The sequence below is a fragment of the Camponotus floridanus genome, unplaced genomic scaffold (genome assembly GCF_003227725.1).
Source record: "Camponotus floridanus strain SB8 unplaced genomic scaffold, Cflo_v7.5 scaffold45, whole genome shotgun sequence".
NCBI lineage: Eukaryota > Metazoa > Arthropoda > Insecta > Hymenoptera > Formicidae > Camponotus > Camponotus floridanus.
Window position 1 is genome coordinate 1,094,692 of NW_020229603.1, and position 24,268 is coordinate 1,118,959.

Sequence of the window (24,268 nt, forward strand, 5' to 3'; positions counted from 1 at the left end):
TTTTGAGCGGGCTTGCTAAGATCTTCTCAAGCTTTATGTACCAATCAAGAGGATAGAATCGAATGAATTAATTGCTATTTTTATGTGAATAAATGTTACGATATTATAATTTTCTAATAATCCAAATTAATTGATAAGAAATGTATTTTTTAATAATCGTGTATGTGCATGTCATGGAATCTTTCAAAAGCGATAGAAAACTAAAAATTTGCTGAAAACGACCTATTTTTAAAAAAAGGAATTATATTAATTAATAGTATTTGAAAATTAAATAACATATAATATGCACCGTAGAATAATTGAAATCACTAGATAAATAGTTCATACAATGTACTTCCAATGTATTTATAGCAAAACTAACAGTTACCGTTAATTGACAGTAAAACAAATTGTTTCTCATTTGCCAGCGCATATATATATATATATATATATATATATATATATATATTAGCAACACTGTCGCTGTGTTTATTTTACATATTTTATGAATGTAATATATACATACATATATATATATATATATATATATATATTACATTCATAAAATATGTAAAATAAACACGGCGACAGTGTTGCTGCGCTTGCGTGTGTGAGGATGGTGGGGACCTTTTGGATCGATTCTTCAACTTTATCTGTAAGTGGTGGTCCATATGCAGAGAGTTCTTCAATTATAGAAACTAATCAAACAATGCTGAACAATATTGATCACTGAATGCGATTGCATTAATGATAGAATATTACTTTCTTTGTAAGCTATTCCCACACGAACAAGTCACATGAGTATATATTTTCCGATATTTTTTCATATAATTAAGTATGGATTTATAACTAAATATAGTAAATCATATATTAAGATATCTTTCAATAATAACGAGTAACACATTTCAATGTGATAGCTGTATTACTGTGCCTTTTATCAGTCACAGAGTTTCGAAGCAGACGTTCATTTGCAGACGTTAGACGCGCAAAGTTCACGGCAACTTTTCTTAACAAGCTCTATCGTGATTCTTTGTTTCGAGAGACACGTTTCTAAAGATCCATTTGCGACAAAAATTATTATTTAACGATAATAATGTTTCGCAAAAGTTTTTCTTACGCGAATTGTTATTAATAACATTAAAGATAAAGCCACTAAATGTATATTTTATATTATTTCTAATCAAGCTCGTGCAACGAATAGGAGGAGATGCGACGACCGATTTGCTGGTACAAATCCGCTTTAGTATAACGTAGATAGGTTGAGACCCCATTAGATCTCAAGTTGATCCTGCAATCTCCTAAGGCGATACCAGACTACGAGTGCGGCGTCTGTAATAGACGCTCATGTAAAAGACGGTCCCATATTCTCGACTTTGCGTAAAGTCGGTGTCACGTGCAAAATTGTAAAAGCCTTTTAGCAAAGTGCTTCTGTTGATAATGTCTTCAGTCAACTATGCGCTTGACTACGTGATGCGAGACGTGACAGGAGCGATTAGACAATTTATGAGAATACGTAATAATCTCGCGAATATCCATCGAGCAATTTAGATGATGTAACTGATCCTCTACAACTGATCATCATTGTAAAATTAAGTATTTGATCATTCTCCGCGCCACAAAATTCAATAAATATTGTGTGATTAAAAATAAAAATAAAAATTTCATATATTTTGCAATATATTTGGCTTTAAAATAATATTTTAAATTATTTAGACGATAAAATATTGCAATGATACCAAAATAATAGAGTGTATATTTCAAGCACATAAAATATTGCAATGATACCAAAATAATAGAATGTATATTTCAAGCACATCTCAAAATGAAACTTATTGTGAGCAAAGCATCTCACAATAGCATAATATGATATTCTCTTGTTTTGCAAAATATATAAAATTATCCTGCATGCATTATATATTCTCATAAATTGTCTAATCGCTCCTGTCACGTTCTCGCATCTCGCAGCCAAGCACATAGTTGACTGAAGACGTTATCAACATAAGCACTTTACTAAAAGGCTTTATATATATATAAGAAATAATTTCTCCATTTATCTTTGCGCAGACATTAGTCGCGTATTATCCGGTTTACCCGTTTCGAATCTAGCATGTTTAAAGTTCGTTTTTCTTGGTCTAAGGGCGACTGTGCCATTGTCCGCCGCGAACAACAGCAACAAGAAAGTAATAACCGCATGGCGAAATGACAAATTTGCTGCAAATATTGCAGGATATACACGTCATAAATTCGCGTTATGGCTATAATGCAACCGCATATAACGGTTTTCAGCGCGTTTATTTTGTTTTACATTATAGTAAAAAGTAGTTATGATTAATATATTATACGACTAACGTTTATCCAAGCGTAGAATGGCAGAAAATTATTGTGACGGATTTAATCGATAGCCAAAGAAGCATCAATTGCGTGAAGAATCGATATAATTAAGAAAATAATCAACTAACTTTAATTTCAATGTCGCGAAATTCTTGTTACTTATTACTCGACTTTCTTGGCACAAAGATATTTAAATTTTTGCATAGTATATCATAACGCAGACATTAATTCCGACAAAATGACCTCGCTTCTATGCATATGCTCACAAATAAATTCATCGATATCTGAAATTTATTTTCTCCTGAACTAGAAATAATCTCGATTTCACAGGATTAAAGAAATAAGATCGATGTGTAATTAACGTTTAACACACAATACGTTTGTTTGCAGAGATTACCTTTATATTCTCGTATCGCTTACTGTATTCCTCGCCAATTGTACGAGCCACATGGAAGTATGCGACGACAGAACGCAGATTGTAGATCGAATTTCGCGCAGTGGCAGTATTCCATCTCTCGCGTCGCACAGCCGCATCGATATCCTTGTGTAATGGAACCATTCTGAACCAATCGCAAGGAAATTGCCTCTCGAAAATACACCGGGCAAAAGTGTAGTCCTACGTAGTCGCGTTGGTTGAACGTTAACGAACTTAAAGGTATACGTAGCTGGCATCGAAATGGCCTTCTCGTGCGTTTTATCGCATGCCGTGGATGCGACAAAGTCAAAAGGACTCGTCGATACAACGGTATATCGCGTTTCCTTTTTTATCCCAGGCATTTTATTTCACTTTACATGTATACTATGTATAAAAACGCAGCCAGGAACACACGTTGCTTTTGTCAAATATATATTCATAACTATGTATACATACGCGTGTGCTTTTCCTTAAAAAAAAAAATGCACACGAGTCATATCCTCGCACATGACTTTTAGACAGCGCTTACTGCAACGCATTGTGCATTATTTCGCCGAACGAACGTCGCGAATATTTTTCGCGCACACAAAATTGTCAATCTATTATTTTTAGAATTTATTTAATATAGATTTACAATTTATCAGTCGCAAGTTGTTGTTCACGATCGGTAACCTTCTGGTCCGAAGCGATGCTCGTCCCAAAAGTTTGACGGGGCAAAGCTAAGGACATATCTAGGGATATGTTTCTAACGTCTACACCCTCGTGCTCAAACTTACATTATTGTGTTCAGACGCGGAACGTTTCGCAACAGTTCTCGAGTGACGGAGATATGTAGGTACACAACGATGGGAAGGCGCATATAGTCGTAATAAGTACATATATACGCAAACGCATGCAAGCTACGCATTACGCTACGGGACTACAGAAGCGTGTGATAAACGCGACAAGATAATGCGCGCCGTTGATGAGCGGAAAGGATGATGGAATCGCGTCCGCGACGCTTAATATAAATATCATAATCGACTTCGAACAATCAATCATACCTTATAGATCCCATCGAAAAGTTCTTTTTTTCAGAATTTCACGGATAGAAAAGAATTTCGAATAACTAGCCTCTTATTTATCTCCCTTTATATCGGAATATCCCCCTCGTGAATTCCTCGATCCACGCTGTTGACATATGTGATACAGTTCCCGTAAGTGTCTTTTAAAGTACTCTTTCTGTGTTGTGTCACAGCTGTCTGAATATCTTGAATATATGTACGATATTTTTCTCTTGAAATATATTTCAAGTTTAATGTAAATATAACCGATGCAAAGTGCATTTTATTGTAAGGCATTTTCTACATCAGATACGTTGAAAAAAAAAGTTTTTAATATTAAAATGGCTACTTAATCTCCTTGAACGTTAATATTCATTTAGAAAATTTTTATTTAGATACAGAAGAATCGTAAAGATTTAGATATAAGCGATATAATAAAAATAGACTTACGTCTTAGACAAATCTATTTAGACGCTATAAATGGACGATTCGTTGAGCAAGGTTTAAATTCACGATCCGACTGTGACATTTCCCTAAATTCTGTAGCCATCCTAATTCCTCAGACAACTCGGTTGTCACCGAGCCTTTAATGATGTTGTCAGACGGTACGTTCTCTTATTGTTGCCGTTAATGCAGGATAATGCAGGATGTCGTAGGAATTACGAAACCCTCGTCAACGGGGATGAGCGTTTCACCGATTCCACATTTGATCGGTAATTAACTAAGCGATCAAATGGCTAATGACGAAATCAATTGTGTTCATCGCGTTATATACAAAAAATCACGCACATGGAAAAATCTCGAGAGATAAAATATCTATCTGTTTTTATATTATTCACACAATTTATGTCCAATATTATATATATATATATATATATATATATATATATATATATAATTACTTATTTCATAAAATTGTATATTAAAATAACTTAATTTATATATTCTTATTGTTTAAAAAAGTCCATTAAACGTATATAACGCATGGATTCAATTGATTGTGTTTAAAAACGTATCCGGCTATCAATCATATTAAGTAGTTAAAATATCGTCTAAGCGAAGCGAATAAATGTACGAGGTAAAATGTTACGTCCGATATATCTTGACCTTTTGTTATCGGAAATCGGATAAATCCACTAAATATTTCAAGAAAGTCTTTCAATGGCCCGTTATCCTCAAGAAATTATCGATTAAAACATAATAATGCAGACTAGAAAAAATCGATAATAGATGCTAAAAATGTCGCGTCTAATGTTAGATAGCAAATGTCATATGGTCCCGATTAAAGAGCAAAATTTAATGCATAAAATTATTACAAGTTACATCGTTGCTAAAAGTATAATATTGATAAAAATTTCATCTTCTCTAACGCATCGTTTTTTGTATCTAAATTTTTAATATAAAAGATATTATCCGTTTCCGCGTATATCGATACTTAACTACAAACGGTATGGAACGATAACACGACTCGACGCTCATTAGACGGTGGATGCTCGTTAGCGACACCGTAATCGCCAGCGTTAGACGACTGATCAATTAGCCAAGCAGATAATTTGCCGCTGACGAGACGCCTGTCGAGAGCAGGCGGGCCAATACGACGCGAATGCATTCTCATATAGATCGCTTCCGGACGCATTTATGTAAGCGTGAGGCTATAAGCGCATCCGTTTTCCTCCGTGTGGAAACGGATGGCCGGTATTGGTTCTCGTTTCAATATTCAGCTTCTTGAATAAAACAACAGCGACTGACCAACCGGCCGCGACCCCCGAGCCACCGTGTATATTCCAAAGATCTTGCCTCGCCGCATCAGCATTCGTCCGTGTCCACGAAAAAGATAGCCCACTTGCATATCCATGCCTTGATAAACACATCACAGCGAGATCTCGGTAGAAATAGTACGCGCGATATGGAAGCGATCGATACATTGCCAATTCGAGTTCTGTACCGCGCGTTCGCATTAAAATAGAAAATAATTTAAATAGAGACAAATAAAAATGGAGCTAAAAAGCAAAAATCAGAGGGAATATAATTTGATTTGAAAAATTGCGATGATAGTTTATCTTCTAAATTTTTACCCAAGTTGTTTGTGAAAATGCATGTATGTACATCGATGCATTATATCCATCTTTGCATCTCAGTTATACATGTACGTGTGCGGCCACGTGTGCGCGATAATGCCGCCGACCAAAGCCTCGACTCATATAGGAGTGTTTAGACTTTAGGATGCACATGGGAACGTGCGAATCCGGATGACGCGGTAACCCGTATTAAGGTCACGTGCAGATTTGCCGAGGTGAGACCCTATCTTATGCGTCCCACGTACACTCATCTCCGAATCAGAAACCCGTCATAAACGATGCAAGGCCCATATCCTACTCGAGACCGACCTCGCGCGTAATGTCGAAATTTCAGTCCCGTGAAACGCTGGCACGGTATACGCGGCGCGGGAAATCAGGCTGCTCGCCGTTTCCGACTGACTGGCAGAAGGCAGTTCAGTAATAATTGAAACGACGACCGACGCCGTTCGTTTATGTATACTTTAAGGATACCAAGATTAATCGGATGCGTGTAGAACCCGTGAGAAACAGTGCGGTTGCCTTTAAATTGAGGTAGTAAATCTTAAGAGACATCTCTCTTACGCGAGGGTAAATTGATCATATTTATCAATTCAATAAAAAAAGCATTATTCTGATTTAATTATTTTTTAAATCTTCCAAATATAAACCACAGGCTTTTTTATTTTTAGATTATTAATAGTGATACTTTGTGTAGTGATTATGCATCAATGTACAATGTTATAAAAATCACGCGCAATTGCGTTAAAAATCAATGGCAAAGGCTTTTTAGATTGAACGAGCGGCCGCAAACTTCGGTGATCGTTTGATGAATATCGAGATATGTTTGTCTCATTCGCTCGTTTGTGAATGCAAAACGAATAGAACAGGGTGCGTGATCGATCGACGTAGACAGTATATCAAACGTGCATCCATCTATCCAGCTTGACTACTATAACACAGAGTCTCGAAGAGGGACAAGAATATCCTATTTCCGGGATATTTTATCGACGGCTGTTCTCTATGCTTTGCGAATCACTGCAGATCGTGTTTTGAACCGTATCATTCGTTTGTCGAATATATTCCCGGCGAATATGCACGTATGTACACACATACACATACGCATATACACATGCAACATTCCTTCCAAATTTGCATTTTCATCGTGCATATGCGTAGCATTTGGCAAAGAGACGAATCCCGTTGTTTTTCTCGCACACGTGAATATCGTTTGTGGACTTAGCGATATTTCTGGTTGAATCTACCACGCCGCGATACACTGTTCCGCATCGAGGTACATATCGTGTAAGAATAACACGTGATCGGACGCGAATATGCGAAAACGTTCACGTTCGCTGTATCCATTATTTAAAAAAAATCTGATATATACGCGATATCTCTTTCTCCAAACATTATATTCGTTGTGTTTGTGAAATTTATACTTTTCCATACGAATATATATCATTATATTAATCTCTAAAATAGTATCCTGTTGAATGTCATTGTTTTTCTACTTTATTTTTTCAAAATTATTTGTATTACTTACCTAAACAAGCGACGACAAGTTGTTCCAGAACGGTTGCAATTTCTCTTGTCCATCGATGCCACGATTTTCGATCTGAAAAAAAAAATAAAATAAAATAAAATTCATTGTAAATATTGGAAGATATAACAATAATATTTTATCGGATACAAAATTATCCTAATCGAACAATATTATATTATATGTAAATATGAGACCATATATGTATAAACGTTTAAAAGACGAATTTTGCAAACGCATAAACCGAGAACTCATATTTATATTCATATTTGTTCGTAAGCTTGTATTTCGCTGCCTGTAATCGTTACTATACATAATCTTATTTCAGAAGCATATTAAGGCTGAGAGAATAAATGATGTGAGATTTCCAAAAAAAGTGACAAGTTTTCTGCACAACCAATGTGAATTACTCAATTATAAATTTTTCATATTACTTTGCCATATATACTTTTATGAAGCTGTACATCAATATTAATATCTTGTTATGACATTCTAACTCATTACATCAAAATCGTTTTTTACACAATTATTTTATTTTATAATACACTCGCTCTTAAAAAATTCTCAATTTCAAATTCTCAATTTCAAATTTCTAATTTAAAATTATCAATTAACAATTATCATTGACAACTGTCCATTGACTTTTTTTTATTGACATTTATCTAATATATATATATATATATATATATATATATATATATATATATAAAATAAATACAAATTATTGTATTAATATATTTATTTAAATTTAAAAAAATTAATAATATATTTAACGTGAAATTTAAGATTTTATTAAACATTAAATTTATTTATTTAGAAAAAATAAGTAAATAGGAACTGCCATTGATTACACCGCCATCACTGCGCTGTCCCTTTCCTTGCCGTATGCTGACAAAATATCTGACACGTTGGACCATAGTTCGAGCGGTTGAGCTCATTCGTCCGATTTTAATATTTAATTTTTCTATTATTATTGTAAAAATCGTAAAGTGGATCTTTTTTGTTCAATTTACTGACCACAAGCGCTTGTATATAGTGCTCTTCTGGGACCTTGTATAATGTAAGCCAAATTATTAATCAACGAAATTATTAATCAAGTAAATATTTAATGAAATATACCATTTCTAAAAACCTATTTTCGTTTTTTAATTATAAACTTCACAAGATATATATAATATTTTTGTCTAATTCTCAATTAACTTAACTGTTTAACTCATGTAAATAAATGAGGTAAATGCTATGATTAATATCATAAAATAATGATATATAAATAATAAATTTTACTCACATCATGATTGTTTCTTTATCGTTCGACACTTTCCTCTTCCTCCTTGTCCTCTCAGGTTTTGCTCCTTTTGCATTGTTACACTCATTGACGAAAATACGACTGCGCGAACCGTCCACGACACTCCACGGACGCGCGATACTTCACACGGCATTCCCGGACACGCGATGTACATACTTTGTACGCTTTCGAAATTGAAATTAATTAAAATAGACGCGCGACACTTTGCACGGCACTCCCGAACTATATATCATTTATTTGTGATATATGACTTTATGCAGATTTCGCGAATACTCCGTTCCGCAAATATTCCGTTTCACATTTGGACGATCGCAATCGATGAATCGAGATGGCAATGATAGGCCAGCAACGTCTCAATGGATATTTCATTCCTTCAGCATCCGAGGTATAACTCTGTGGACAACAATTATAAGTTAAAAAGAATATTGATAAAATATTACAAATTTTGCTCAGAAACATTTGCAAAATATCTAAACAATTACAATGAGCGATATAAAAAATCATAACAGCTTACTAATATGCTAAAAAATGTTTAATTACATTATTGTCTATCAATAAGATATATTTGAAATAAAGTGTCTATTAAAATAATAATTAATTTTTAATTTATATTGACATTTCAAGCACTTATCTCGAATATAATATGTAATTATTAGAAATTATTTTAAAAAATATCCAAATAATTTATACATTTGTAGAAATGCACATGTTTTAATGCAACTGGAGATATGCATCGATTTTTACTCCAACTTTTCAGCATTGTTAAAATTCCGACAATGTCGGCAAAGAAAAGAATTAACGAAAAACAGCTAACCAAAGTCAAGTGCAAAAAAAAAGAATATATATATATATATATATTCACGCGTTGAGGGAGAGAGGATAGTGACAAATCGCATTAACATGCGGTGATGCAGTCATATACGCGGGAAAAGATAATCTGCAAGTCGTCGAACGGCGTTCTCATAAGCGAAAATCAGTATTACACGCGATGGGGATGAAAATGTGAGCATTAGAGCCACCAACGTGCCACAATTTTGTAGGGTGGAATACCCCACAACACCCACTCCGGTCAATAGTTTTAACGCGCGAAAAATGTTAGGCCGCTTAAAACCGGCCGTGTACACGCAGGCTGTGCCACGCCACGGTTCATCCGCGACAATAATCCTCGCGCGCGTGCATACGCATGCACACGTACTACGACCATGAATATTTACATCGAATTCGGGTAGGTCCGCCGCGCGCACAGGATACACAATCCCGGCGCTATTTATTATCCCCTAAAATTATAACGTTCAACATCATCGACGCGAGCGCCGAGTACCCGTGTAATCGAATCCCTCGTGTGTATATAAATATATAATCCTAACACGGAAGGTGAACGCACGCGCGTGAGGACACACGTTCGCTCGTTCACGCCAACACGCATGTATTCGCGATTCGTGCGTTCACCCGATATTTCCGTATCGACGGCAATTTACTGACGTACACGTGTCTGAAATTCGGTGATTGCACGTCGAACTGAATTTTCATTCCCCCAAGCCCAAGGTTTAACCGCCGGCCATCCGCTCGTCCGATCCAGCTCGATCTGGTCCGGCAGAGGCGCGTGATCCTCTCTCCCCCCTGATATGCAATAATGAAGTGGGTATGTAATTATGCAATGTAATACCCCGAGATTGTGCCTAATTCGCGCTCGCGGCTCGTATTATACAGCATCAACGACAAAATAATTTCGACAAATCCGGACACGGTCCGATGATCTGCAAATTTTCGACGAGAAAATTGGGAAAGAAAGGGCTGTTCGACGCATAAATTGTTTTCGCGCATATAAATTTTCTTTATTTAATATTTGCATTTGATTCTCTAACAATAAACGGACACGATCTCGAGGTATTACATTGTATTACAAGGATGTATCTAGCTATTTTCTTAACGAGCGCGACATGAAAGGAAAACGAACGGCTTTACGTTTGACGACTTTAAAGTTGCAAGATACATATGAAACCACTTTGATGGATAAAATGCTCTTGGGACCACTGTCCGTAAGTCAGATATCGGCCCGAGGGTCATCCCAGGCGACTTTACTTTCCATCCGGATATGGGAAACTATGTTAGAAATACCGAACATCTTCGGACATTCTTCATCGTGTGGAAAATCAAGCTTTTTCTCCTCCTTCTCCTCGAATCGTGTTTTCAAGCATTTCAATGAGATCATTTTAGAGTTTTAGACATGTCGCTTGGGCTTTACATCATATTCAAATCATATCTTTTGTAAGATGTTTTAATCGAAAAGCCATTAAATTAATATAACCATTAATTTAAGAAAAACAAAATTTAGCATCTATTTTATTTTATATAAAACTAAAATTGTTCATATTAATTTTATTTATTTTAAAAGTAAAATTATTTTTAAATCGTTTACGCGATTTTGAAGTTTTTCAAACATCTTATGAAAAGCCGAGTATTTGTTGAATATTCTCTGAGTATTTGTCGAGTATTCTCTGTTTTTCAGGCACACAAATAATATTAAATTCAATTTGAGAGCTATTACTATTCGCAAAATTGCTATCGATCGAACACAATTCATGCGATAAGCATGCAAACGATATCTTCGAAGGGTGAGAATAATGATACTGCAACGAAAGTACATGCAAGGAGAAATCCAGAGTTAATCAGAAAGTACCACTACATCAAACGACATAGTCGACTTAAAGAAAGAGAGGAAGAAAGACGAAGAAGAGGAAAAGGAGAATCTGATGTAAGATGCATAAGACCTACGGTAAGTCGAGTTACGTCTTACGTGTAAAGATCTTAATATACACATACGCACGTCTTAAAGACGAAAGTTAGTTATCTGGGGTTGCTCGAACTTTTAGCATGGAGATTGTTTACAAACGCGATATTCAACGACGTGTGTATGATCCGTGAAATGCTCATATCAGAATAATCCGCAAAGTACATGTTTTTCTATAGCAAAATTAATAAAAGAGCATACGAGAAGTATTCAAGTTATTTATACGATTATGAATTTAAATATTATAATAATATATTTAAGTTATATGTTTCGTCGCGAATGTTCAGAAATTTTTATCTTTCAAAAAAAAGACAATAACATATTAAACTATATCAAGATACTTTATATATATATATATATATATATATATATATATATATATATATTTGATAGATATATTAAATATGTAACATGAAACATTTATTCCTCTTTAATTTCTAATAAACATACGAAAATTCGTTAAGTGTTAGTTTTATTCAACGGAAAATTTCTATGTCCGGTTTTCAGGATAAAAATTTTCCACTGAATAAAACTAACACTTAACGAATAAGCCACATTTTTATTTTCGCGTGCGCTTATGTCGTGTATCACGCAGTCACTTGAAAATACAGATTTTTCATCTAAAGCCAGCATTTGTAGAAATAAAGAATTCAATAGTACACAAGCTATTATATAAAAGCAGTTAAAAAATTTTCTCTTAACTGTTCGTCGCGCCTCACGCGATGTGATGTAACACGCGTCAAAGGACTGTATATTTATATTTGCTAAGTGAGAGCGAGAAAAATATATGGTCAATGTTGCAAAAGTTGGGAAAAATAAAAAAAATTTGCTTGCTCTCCAGCAACTTTAAATAATTCCATTAACTTAATAATCGATCCATGTTTTGCTGTAATTCTGAAATGTGTGAAAATACACATACCTCTTGCACCAATTTTATTTATAAACAGTAAAAATTTAGAAAGTTTGAAATTTTTCATGCAAATCCTTATTTTATACAGAATTATAAACTAGGCTATGTTTTTATCTTTTAAAATATAAAAAAATATGATTTGCGCTATTATTTTCTCACAACACAATAGTTTACTTATAACAGTTGCATATTTAAATGTAAATACAACTGAACAATTTACAAATTGCATATGAAAGAGTTTCAATATTATTGTTTAATAAGTGAAAAAATATTGATCATATTCGAACGTCTCTTTGGCAAAAATCGCCTAGCCACGCAGCCAGCAGTTTTAATTTCACTTTGCCGAGATAGAGGCGGATAGTATCGAAAAAAGAAATGAGCATTCGCCCGTTTACCAACCCGCATATAGGTACCGCCGACGATGGGTATACAGGGATCTATTATTCATGCATGAATTTGAAACGCACGTTACACCAAATTGGTACCCTAAAGGGCTAACGTAGCATACTGAATATTACAGGCGGTTTTTAACATGGAAATCAATTCCGCGTATCAGATTCATACATAATAGATGTAAAGGAGTTGTTTTACGGAAAAAATCTATTCTATTGGGGAGTTTATGTTGAAAACCTATGCGATAGAGTCTGAAAAGATCAACAGGGATGGTAGCTATCAGATGCAATACATTACTTGTCATTACATTATAAAGGTGGAATAAGCATTATGTTATTATCTTTTAATACCGCTTTACTATAATTTCATTATAGTATGTAATGAACATCTACAGCCCCATAATTCTATATATACATATATACACACACATATATAACTTTTAGTTAAACCGTAAAAATATATAAGCGAATTTTGCGATTTATAAATTAATTAATTAAATAAATTATAAATTGTTTATCTTGTTGTATATGTAATCTCCTGAATATCCTCATTTTTTTCTTCTCTTCTCTTGTTCGCTTTTTCTTTCATGGCATTTGCGAAAATACGGTTAATTATGATCGCTCCTATACTAATGAAATGATATAAAATATGATGATCGCGTGATACTTTGTGTATGATGCTCCAAAGTTAATCGCACGCGATGTGCATTTTATTATATTGCAACGGGAAAACAATTTTACTATTTCGCTTAATAGTATATATATATGGAAAGAGAGAATACAAATTACATATAAATTACAAATAAATAAAAAAATCTGCAAATTGCAATATTCGAAAATATAATTAGATTATGTCAATAAAATTCGATCGAATAAATTTCGTGTCTTGACAAATTACAATGTACAAACGCTGAATTTTTATTTACAATAAGTGATTGACAAGCATTAAAAAATGTAATTAAATATGACTGTATTTTTTAATTAAACACGTTGCAAAGTTGTAAATTGATTTGAAATCGATTTGTATCCGTGATTTCATTAGTAACTAAAAAATGCGAAAATGACATTGACTCGAATTAATATATATAATAGCTAGTTAAAACACAACAGACCAACAAAAAATATATAATCGAAATTTAATATTACAAGTATAATGAATTTTCAAGCATAAATTCCATCAAATATATGTTAATAAATAGTTAATATATTGTGTCTTTTATTAGTTGAATCAAATAATTGTGATATTTGATTTACGTTTGCCAAATAATCAATTAACAATATTTATTAAAATAATTTATAACTTATTTAATTTATTACTTTATTTATTACTGTTCTGAAAAATTGTTTATTTATTAATTATTTATTTATTTCCATAGTATTTATATCTTGGTAGAAATCATATTATTAATATAATGTATATATAAAATATTTTAGATCTTATTTTTTAAATATATAATAAGATCTTTTTATAAAATATCTGATAAAATGATTTGATAAATAATAAAATATTTAATTGAATAATTAATTTTTAAAACATTAATTTAGATATTATTTTATTTATAAATTGTAAATATATAATTTATATATACCCTATTGCTCTATTTCGCATTATATCAGTGAATCAAATTAATTTTTTCTAATTATAAGAAACAATTTGGATAAATTATGAGAAAATTATAACATAAAAATATTTAAAAAAGCTGAAAGGTTCAAATCTTTTTTTGATATCAATTTTTTTTGCATTAAATTTTCTTTGCTTTTAATTAATTCGATTTTGTATTAAAATATTTATACATAATATAAATATTAAAATAGAATATAATCTATTTTATCGAATATCATTTATAATTTCTAAATATAATTAAATATTTATACTTTTTATAATTAATAATATAATAATTTATTACACAGCATATATTTTTTAGAGAACTCTTATTTGATGCAATTTCTTTTTTAGTACCGTAATTTTAAAAATAAAGACAAGTTTAAATTATCAACAATAAAGCAATATTATTTTATATAAAAACGTTTTTCTATGCACTTGACGCTTTTCATTCATCCCTTTTGGTTTCTTGTGCTATATCTCGAGGAACATAAAGCGTAGATTTAATCTCGATTATATCCTTCCGTTTCCATATTCCGGCCACTTCCCGACGAACGAGCTCTCGCGAGTGTATGTACATACTACTTAAACACAAAGCGCACAAAAGGGATGGCTAGTTGTTCTCTTAAAACATAATACATTGATATCATCCATCCTCCCTTAATAGATATAATTATTTGAATATGTTTGTCTAGTTCCTCTATATATATACTATCTATTTCTCTTCCAACATCTACCTTCAGTTGTAAATCTATCATTTACAGCTTCATGGAGAAGCTACAAAAGTTCATAAAAAAAAGATAAAAAAGATAAAGCGAAACTTTTCGTGCTACGTTTGCACAATAATTAGATTTCGAGGATTTAAACGATTTTGACACGGGTGGTACGGGAAAAAGTTTCAATCTGCCGCTTTCCGCAATTAAGCGTAGACATCCGCTGTCAGATACACTCACGTCGCTCGCGGTAGTCCAAAACTCCGAATTCGTAAATCAACATGCACGATATTCGCGAAGAGTCGAATCGTTGAGCGAACGAAAAGCGACTCGAGATTCTAATCTAAAAGGATATCGATCGCGTGTAAAAGAAATTATAATAAAGTGACCAACCTTATAATATAGAGACAAGATATATTCTTGTAATAATCACAGTCGCGTATTCACGACACGATACTTATGACACGAGATCACAACAGTAACTGAGACCTTATTATTCTTATACGCGGTTATCGGATATTGAAAATCTTGTATTTACATCTATATGTAAACATTATAATGTACGCGAGAAAGCAAAAAAAAAAGAAAAAGTGGGGGAACCAAAATAATGTGTGTGTGTGTATTCACATGTAAATAATTGAACCAAAACAAAATAGCTAGAAGCATTGACAAGGTCTTTATAAGGTATTTACAATTCGACTATAGTATAATTAAAATGTCAATTTCGTAATTGTATACTTTTGTAACCATTAAAACGATATAGATTGGGTGGAGTAATAATACATAATGGAGTAAAATTAGATGGAGTAATAATATATCTTATGATTCTTCATACGCTATTTTTGTTAAAAATAATGAAATTAGGTAAATATTTAATGGAATTAAATTTATACATATCAAAAAAGCTTTTTAAAGCTATTTAAGTATTGAAAACGAGAAAATATACAAAAATATATCACAGATAATATAAAAAAAATATCCATGCGCAAAATTTCATTGCGCATTAGATAATATATATAAAATATATATATATTATATATATATATATATATATATATATTATATATATATAAATATATATATTATATATATTTATATAATATATATATATATAATATATATTATATATATATTATATATATATTATATATATATATATATATATATTTATAAATGTAAATTTAAAAAATATTAAATCACTATTTATAAAACATAATAAGCGGAAATCTGAGTTAATATTAAGAAATGGAATAATTTCATTTTTCTGACCAGTTCTTTATGTACATGATAGAGCTAGAAATGAAATGTCGAAATTCGCGTGCTTGATGGCAACTCTCTTTCGAACACAACGAAGAAGTAAAAAGAGGGAAGAAAAAGAAAAAGAAATAAAAGAAAAAGAAAAGAATGAGCGAAAGCAGGGCGATCTATTGTTAGTTGCCGCGGGCGAAACGAGGCGGATCATCTTTCGGGCCAGTTAAAGTTTTTATCGTGGCCGACACGCCGACCATACGTCACAAGCCCGACGGGTTTCCCTCGGCGGACCCCCGAATTCGCACTGCGGCTATTTATAACGAAAAATTATGTCCTCGAGATCGCGTAATGAGCTCTCGCTGTAAATACATGCAACTGTCTGTCTGTTGGTGACGATTCGCGCGGTTAATAACGGGGCTCTCTCGCTTCCACTCTCTCGTTTCCACTCTCTCCTTTTCCGCTTTTGCCCTTTATCCCGGATACGTTTCACGTATTTACTCATCCGGGGTAACAAACGAGCCGGTCCAGCTTTCCTGGAGAAGGAGAGCGCAAACGATTAATATCGACTTCATTATTAGCAGGCTCGTCCTAACAAAGAGTTATTTCCCCGTCGACGACGCGCAGTTCGAAGAGGGATAACTCACTTTCTCTCCTTTCTCCCTCGGACTTCTTCCCCATGCTTTGCGCGATCTCCTTTTTACCGTTCATTTCCTTCACGGGGATATCTTGTATTGATATTTGCTCTCTTTTATTGCGCATCTCTTTGATAGCGTTATACGACGTGATTATTCTCGCAAAAGTAAAGCGCCGGTATTAAGAAGCTCGTTAGTTCTATATGAAAGTTATGAGTCTCGGGGAATTATTATTTAGACAATTTTACCGTGAGAATTAGAAATTAGGACTCATGAAGAAAGCAATTGTTCTGGAATTAATATATTTAGCTAATTAACTCGTTCAGTCATTTTTCTTCCTAATATAATTAATTAAAAGCAAAAGTTTTTATTGTATATAGATTATTATAATAATTTAGCTCTCCAATCATTATACATGATATAAATGATATAAACATTTCTATTAAATGTAAAGATGTTTTTCCTTTGTAAGTTTTAATTGATTCTAAATTATAATTTTGTTGACGAGATATTAAATACACAGAACTTCATAAAAGATAAAAATCAATCATGATGTAAAGGATAAAATTTTGTTTTTGCGCCCGCTGCATTGCGTAGGTCGTTAATAATATTTTCCAACGCGGCCATTAATTAAAAATGCAAATAATTGCGGCTTAATTTAATTACGTATGTAAACGCGCGCGTGGATTAAAATTACGATTCCAACTGAGCTGATTGAAACTTTTTTATGTCAAGCGTATAAATATTTTGTGCAAAATTGCAGCCCGTTTGCTTTAAACAAAAACAGATACAGGAATCTATTATATATCTTATAGCATTCAACACACGATGTACAGTACAATTAAAGGAACCTTAAGCCAAATACAAATTTCGATGTTTTATATTGTTAAATATTAATCAAGGATAAGAAATGCAGGAAAAGTAACATTGCGTAATATTCGCAGATCTTTGTAGACTCATAAAAAATTATTACATGCTTGCGAATGGATGATCCGGAGGAAATAAAGTCGGCGACCAAGAATTTGGTATATCTTATTAGTATGCCGGTAACACGTGGGTCCAATTTGGTTACTGGCGTCTGCGAATCGCCGAATATCATCTACTCCATTGAAATTCCGATATAGATATGAGACGCACGATATCGCATTTGTCTCTCTGACTGTGTTACCTAACATTTTGGCGCTTGGGAAACGTTGTTCTCTCCTGAGAACGTGACTATACGTGACAATAAATGCGCGACGATTCTTTATTTTATCTAATGCTTATAACATTGTTTTTTAAGTGCGTATCAATAGATAAATAACAGATAAATAATAGAAACAATAGATAAATAATAAGTAAATCATGTCGCGAAGAAGCGAATACGTATGTATTGTGTTGTATGTGCAATAATATATAAAACTTTATACTGAAAAATTAATTTTTTTAATAGCAATTTTTTATTTGTAATTTAATTGCAATTTTTTATTTGTAATTTCTTATCTTGGGAATTAAAAGTAACACGATGTGTGTTACACCATGATGTAATTTACCGGTAACTTGAGAGAGAGAAGTTCTGTACATATTTATATAAGGAAAACTATCGACCCTCTCTTTTGTGCAATAGATTCAATAAAACACGGGATAGATTTGATTCTTGCCGCATGACATTTCCGTCGAATGTTACTTCTCGGAATACATGAAGGTGCATATGAAAGCACGTCTAGAGATGAATGTCAACGCGATTTATACTTCTGAGGAAAAGTTCCTCTTGCCGTACACCACTACACACAATAGCTATTCTTAAACATTGCGTGTATACGAGTACGTCTATAAGCGCACAGCAAAAGCCATATTGAAAATGTGCATCGAGATTTGATGCATCGAGACAAAAAATCGAACGGATAAAAAGATGCGTAGCCTTAAGGATCTAATCGCGTTCCAGTCTCGTGAGAATAAAACTAATCGAACACGCTAATCGCCATTGTGACGGCTATCAGTCGATATAGTATGTTTTCGCGTGCCGACAGGGCGAATCATGGCGAACGCCCGTAATTCTCCCATCTGCGGCGGAACGGGTCAGACGGGCGTAGCAGCGAGAGGGTAGCGGGTGGAAAGGGGACGCCTTTCCCTGCTCCTATCTATCCCCCTCCCCCCTGCCCCCAGACTCTCACTACTTCCCTTCCGTTGCCTCTTTCGTAGGGTACAGTGGAAGCACCCAGGGGCAATTGAAACTCACGGCCATTTACTGCATTTCAATAATGGTTTCCCGTCTCTCTCTCTCTCTCTCTTTCTCTCTCTGCCCCCCTTTCCGCGCCTCTTACTGCATCGCCGCGTATCCTGCCTCTCCCCCCTCCCCCTGTATCCCGGCCGTTTCCTCCTCTTTCCACGTACGTGCAACACGAGAGAACTCGGGCTCTGCACAGTCGATTTACTACGAGCTTTATAGTACACACCGTGTGCGAGAGCACGCAGAAGTACCCTACGGCTAACTATCCCGCATCTACCACAGGGGGCAACTGTATTATTCCCCGTAAACTATTCCGGGCCACGCGCGCCCACGCATGTACGTACATGCGTAATGCGGCGAGCGATTTTTACGCTTCCCCGGGAAGCTCGTTGACGCGCATCGGGAAGCACATATTTCTGTTCGAGCGCGAGAGAGGTGGAGTCGTCCGCGAGAAAAACATTCGTAGAAAATTGGGAAAATCGAGAAATATCGATGTAATATAATAATCGAATTCAATTTTTGATCAGCAAAGAGATGAATCAAAATTAATTGTAATTTTTCGTCGAGGAGAGACGTTTTGAACAAAATGGCCTGGCCCGTTAGAAAAGAATCGACAATTAACGACGGCGATAATCGTAAACCGCAAAGTGAATATCGATTAAACGAGAGCATCACGTTCTGTAATACGCGGGATCATTTCAGAAGCGGCATTCGGAGGCGAATAATTGAGATGGATATTGACTCGTCGACGCGTCACATTTCCGTGAGCTCATTGCCGTCTGGTGTCGAGATATGCATGTCCGCCCGCGCGCGCGCACACATGAACGGACGTACCTACGATACGATACGGTTCCGGTAAATTTGAAATCGGCCAAATCGCCCGCAGACACTGGACGAAACAAATTTCGCCCATTAGCAACCGACGGAGGATACGTGTCGCGCCGCAGTTGTTGTCAATACAAATATCTGCGCTCGCGAGATGCGACCATATTAATTCCCGCGTCTGGATTCCCGCCATAAATATGCGCATATGTGCGCGCGCGCGCGCGCGGGTGTAAGCGGGGAGGGAAAAAAGCTCGAATTTATTCCGCATACAGAATATCGCGACAAGTTGGAATATATACCGATATTTCGACGCTACAAATATGGCAATTCATATCGCAAAATTTATATCGTCTACGGGTAGATTTATCCGCATACCTTAAATACAGGAATACACGTCGATGACGTCATTCGATGATTTCCAGAAGGTTCATTTCGCCGGCGATCTCGAAGACTTTCGATTCGCGTCCAGATTAATTCCCGCGTCGATCCTTTTCACTCGCCTCTCCTCGGCGACTTTCGAGCGTTGCATTTTTATATATGTTCGGACACGCACTTGGTAAGAAACGCGTTTTAATAATAATTCGAGCATATGTCGCGCACACGAAACGTAAACGCGGCAGGTAGCCAGAATAAGAAAGCAAGCGTGCCAACCGCTAACGCGCATGCGCGCCACCCCCGACACGTACGAATGTAATTGCCTAGATTCGGACCGCGCGCAAAAAAAAAATACATCGAGAGCCGGTGTTACGAAAACAGCTGTTACCTGGGAAGCGGATTCCCAGGGTGAGCTCCCGTGTGCTCGCATCAACCGAAACGAAAGGCAATGCGGCAGAGAGAGATGCACGCTACTGGGATTTAAATATAATAACCCGCGGCAAAATCGTGCGATAAATAATGTTTTCAGGAAAACGATTTCATGTAAATACACTCTTCTTTTTTTTAGAGCTTGCGAATCTAGTAAATTTAATAGAGCGAAAATTCTTAAATTCGGTAAATTTAAATCATCGTACATTTTTTAGATTCGATCGCACGAGTTTTTGACAGAATAATTAAGAGTACTTGTGACAATAATATTTTTCGTTATTTTTATATATATACATATTTGAAAAATTGAAACGTATATATATATATATATACACACCGTGTATACATTCTTAATATATGCGTATAATACGATATATGTATTTATATAGAGTGCACCTGCAGGGAGGAGAGAGACGGAGAACCTTATGTACGCAATTCGCAATGGCGGTATTTCCGTTCGCCAAATAACAAGTTGTATACATTCGGAGCCCAATCACGCGTATTATCCAGTATTCTACGGACCGCCTCGTACTTCGGCAATCCGAAACATCGACAAACTCACGTTCATACCGGGTGAATCAGATAAAATGGTTGTATTCAAATTCAGCTACTGTTATCCCAGATAGACAGCTCTTTCGATAATTTATGCGTTTCAGATTGACGCAACAATAGCTAAAATACAAAGCAATACAAATATGCATTTGATAAAATTAATTGCGAGGTCATATTTTATTTGTATTTTAAAGAAATCGGAAAATCTATAAATTATATTTAAATTAAAAAAAAAAAAAGAGTACATAATTTTCAAGTAATTCTTTGAAATCTCAAGGATATCTCCTTATATAAGTATTTTAAGTAATTCGTATAGTAAACTAAAAATTTATGTACATTTTCCTCTGGCTCACCTTGTATATACGTTTACCACACGTGCACGTACGATGTGCCTCTCGAATTTTCAATCCGCGTTTGCCAAGGCACGTCCGAACGATAGACCTAGCTTGCGAGAAGAACGACGACAGGTTCACCAAATCGTTATCGATGTCGAGATATATCTGTCGATGGATCAACCGCCGAGGAATGAGAGGGATATCGCAGGAGCAACTCGTTCGTGTATGTATATATGTATCGGTGCACGATTCAGGGAGGATGTAATAGACGATGTAATCGGCATCCTACGCGTGTAGCACCGTGTGTACATACAACGGATTGTCTAATGCGAAACATGTGTTAGGTGATCGAATTCTGTAGCGTGAATTTCGCGTCAAGCTCTTTTCCGCGCCATTGTATAAGCTGATACAGGAAAGGAGGGAAAAATGGATTTTCTTGTGCAATTTTTTAAGTCGCGTAATCTATAATATATGTACGTAATCTATAATATAATTTCCTATCTCGCTGAAATTTTAATTTTAATTTTAAAACTGTTGATATAGGATTGATTTGTGTAATGTAAATATAAACGCATTATCAATTTGTTATTACAAAGTAAAAATATTTAATATTACTTATTTATCAGACTATTGTAAGGTCAAAATCAAAGCAGATGTTGCAATGAACTTATGAATCTGAATTCTAGCGAGAAATATAAAACAAAACTTTTGCAGTTTGCATTTAAAAATGAAAAAAACGTGCGCCATAATTTTTCTAAGTTTAATTGGAAATTTGGATAATTTTCTGGATAAGATAGATTAGGTACACATGTACATTATCATATAATTTATATTAATTACTCGAGTGTAATTGTATACAAACAATTTATTAATAAAAAACTCCATTCGCACTATTTTGGCCACTCAAGTATATACAATTATACGAAATGAGAATCAAGCTTACTGCAATTACACTCAAGTTCTTTCTTACATCTTTCTTTTTGCTTTTATTTGTATTCTACGATTTTTACCTAATCTTGGTTTTCCTTTGCTACCTTTACCACCTTTTCCCTGCTTTCCTTGTTTCCCAGGCTTATGCGACCGCCTGTATTCGGAAATATCAGCCGAACTGCTGCTCGTGTTCCATTTACTACGACGCTTCTTACCTCCATAACCATATTTATCAGCCTTCAATTTTGCTTTCATTTGTGCCTTTGGATTTATTTTATGATTTAGCTGTTTCTTCTCTGGTTTTTTCTTATCGTCCAAGAAATCAAGATCCTGCCTTATACCCTTACGATACTTTTTAACCTCTTCTAACATTTTCCTCTTCTCCGCATGTTTTTTCAAAGTAGCCTCGACTTGCATTTGCTTGGCCACTTTCTTTTGTTGCCTCAATTGTCTCACTTTTTCCGATCTTTGTGCTATCATCTGTTTCTTCATCAAATTTTCTCGCACTTTTTGCATATGCTCATCAGACTTAGCCATCTCGGCAAAATAATCATCTGGCCTAGATGTTTGTATGCCTAATTTCTTTAATCTAGCAATACCATCCATAACAGCTCCCTGAGCCTGTCGATGAAACATGGTTTCCCTCCGAAAGTCATTTAAAACAGGATCTTGGGATGGTTCATATTGAGGTAATTTCTTGTTTCCTTGCAACTGCTTAGCCCGTTTCACTTCTTGCTCTTGCATTTGAAGAGCCAACTCTGGTGCCAGTGGTGCTGGAGCATTTACCATATCTAGCCTTTCAATCCATGGCAAATTCAGCTTTATTTCGCTCAACTTTTGCTTCATGAGACTCTAAAATATGATTATACAAAATATTAGATTAGATTAGAAAATCTAAATATTATATTTTTAGGCAACTAAAAATAACTACTTACAACACAATTTTTAAATTGCTTATTATTTGTTTCGATCGGAATATTGAGACCTGGCTTCAACAATCCTTTCGCAAAGGCTTCCTGCAACTGAACACGTGAATAAAGATTAGAGGTTAGAATAATATTTTGAATACAAATAAAAACTGAAATACTTACCTCTTCATCGGACGAACTATATTCCGATTCGGATGTTTTTGAAGACTTTTTTCTGTTTAAAAAAAAGTCAATCATGTCAAAAAAAGACTATAGCAATCTTGTTATATATCTCTCAAACTTGAAAAACTTTACGTAAAAATATTAACTTTTAACTACATTTTTAATCGAAAACGCCATTGTTGATTTCAGAATTTATCTTATCTTATAAATTTTTCGCGAAATGAAAAAATATAGCAGCGTGTCTGACACATTCTCTTTACTCCACGTGTTATTAAACGCGTAATATTATTCTCGCGAACTTCACAATAAGTACAATGAAGAGACATGCGAAAAATAGAGAATTAAGTACAAATAAATAATTACAGCTTTCGAATTGACGATAACGAGGTATCCATGATTTATTTCGCTTATCTTGTCGACCGTTATCCTTGTTTTCTTCTTCTTCGACTTGGAGGTTAGTGACAACGGCACGATGGCTTGGTAACGTGAGCCCCACTAGCGGGCCGCTGATTGGTCGGCGTAGTAAGCATGGAAACCAGCCAGCCAATCGCGACGCTCC

At 34.6% G+C, this 24,268-nt stretch overlaps 2 protein-coding genes across 3 annotated transcripts in view; both read right to left on the reverse strand.

Annotated features, from left to right (window-relative positions):
• Positions 1-20,668, reverse strand: part of LOC105256742 — a 234,967-nt gene extending 214,299 nt beyond the window's left edge. For both annotated transcript variants that reach the window (XM_020029248.2, XM_020029247.2), the window contains exons 1-3: positions 20,373-20,668; positions 8,654-9,064; positions 7,369-7,440 (exon numbers count right to left, since the gene is read on the reverse strand). The gene's annotated coding sequence lies outside the window, so the exon portion shown is untranslated. The remainder of the gene's footprint in view (positions 1-7,368; positions 7,441-8,653; positions 9,065-20,372) is intronic.
• A 1,862-nt stretch (positions 20,669-22,530) lies between these two features.
• Positions 22,531-24,193, reverse strand: LOC105256741 (probable rRNA-processing protein EBP2 homolog). The gene is made up of 4 exons (XM_011266950.3): positions 24,073-24,193; positions 23,710-23,761; positions 23,554-23,640; positions 22,531-23,470 (listed from the first exon to the last, which is right to left on the reverse strand). The coding sequence occupies exons 1-4, from the start codon at positions 24,102-24,104 to the stop codon at positions 22,655-22,657; spliced, it is 987 nt and encodes a 328-aa protein (XP_011265252.1). The 5' UTR covers positions 24,105-24,193; the 3' UTR covers positions 22,531-22,654.
• Positions 24,194-24,268: the final 75 nt, after the last annotated feature.

Excerpts from the sequence above, each read along its gene's own strand:
- LOC105256741 (XM_011266950.3), bottom strand. The coding sequence starts at position 24,104 with ATGGATACCTCGTTATCGTCAATTCGAAAGCT. Across the intron at positions 23,762-24,072 it reads TTATCGTCAATTCGAAAGCT|AAAAAAGTCTTCAAAAACAT; the intron begins GTAATTATTTAT and ends TTTTTTAAACAG. Across the intron at positions 23,641-23,709 it reads ATAGTTCGTCCGATGAAGAG|TTGCAGGAAGCCTTTGCGAA; the intron begins GTAAGTATTTCA and ends TCACGTGTTCAG.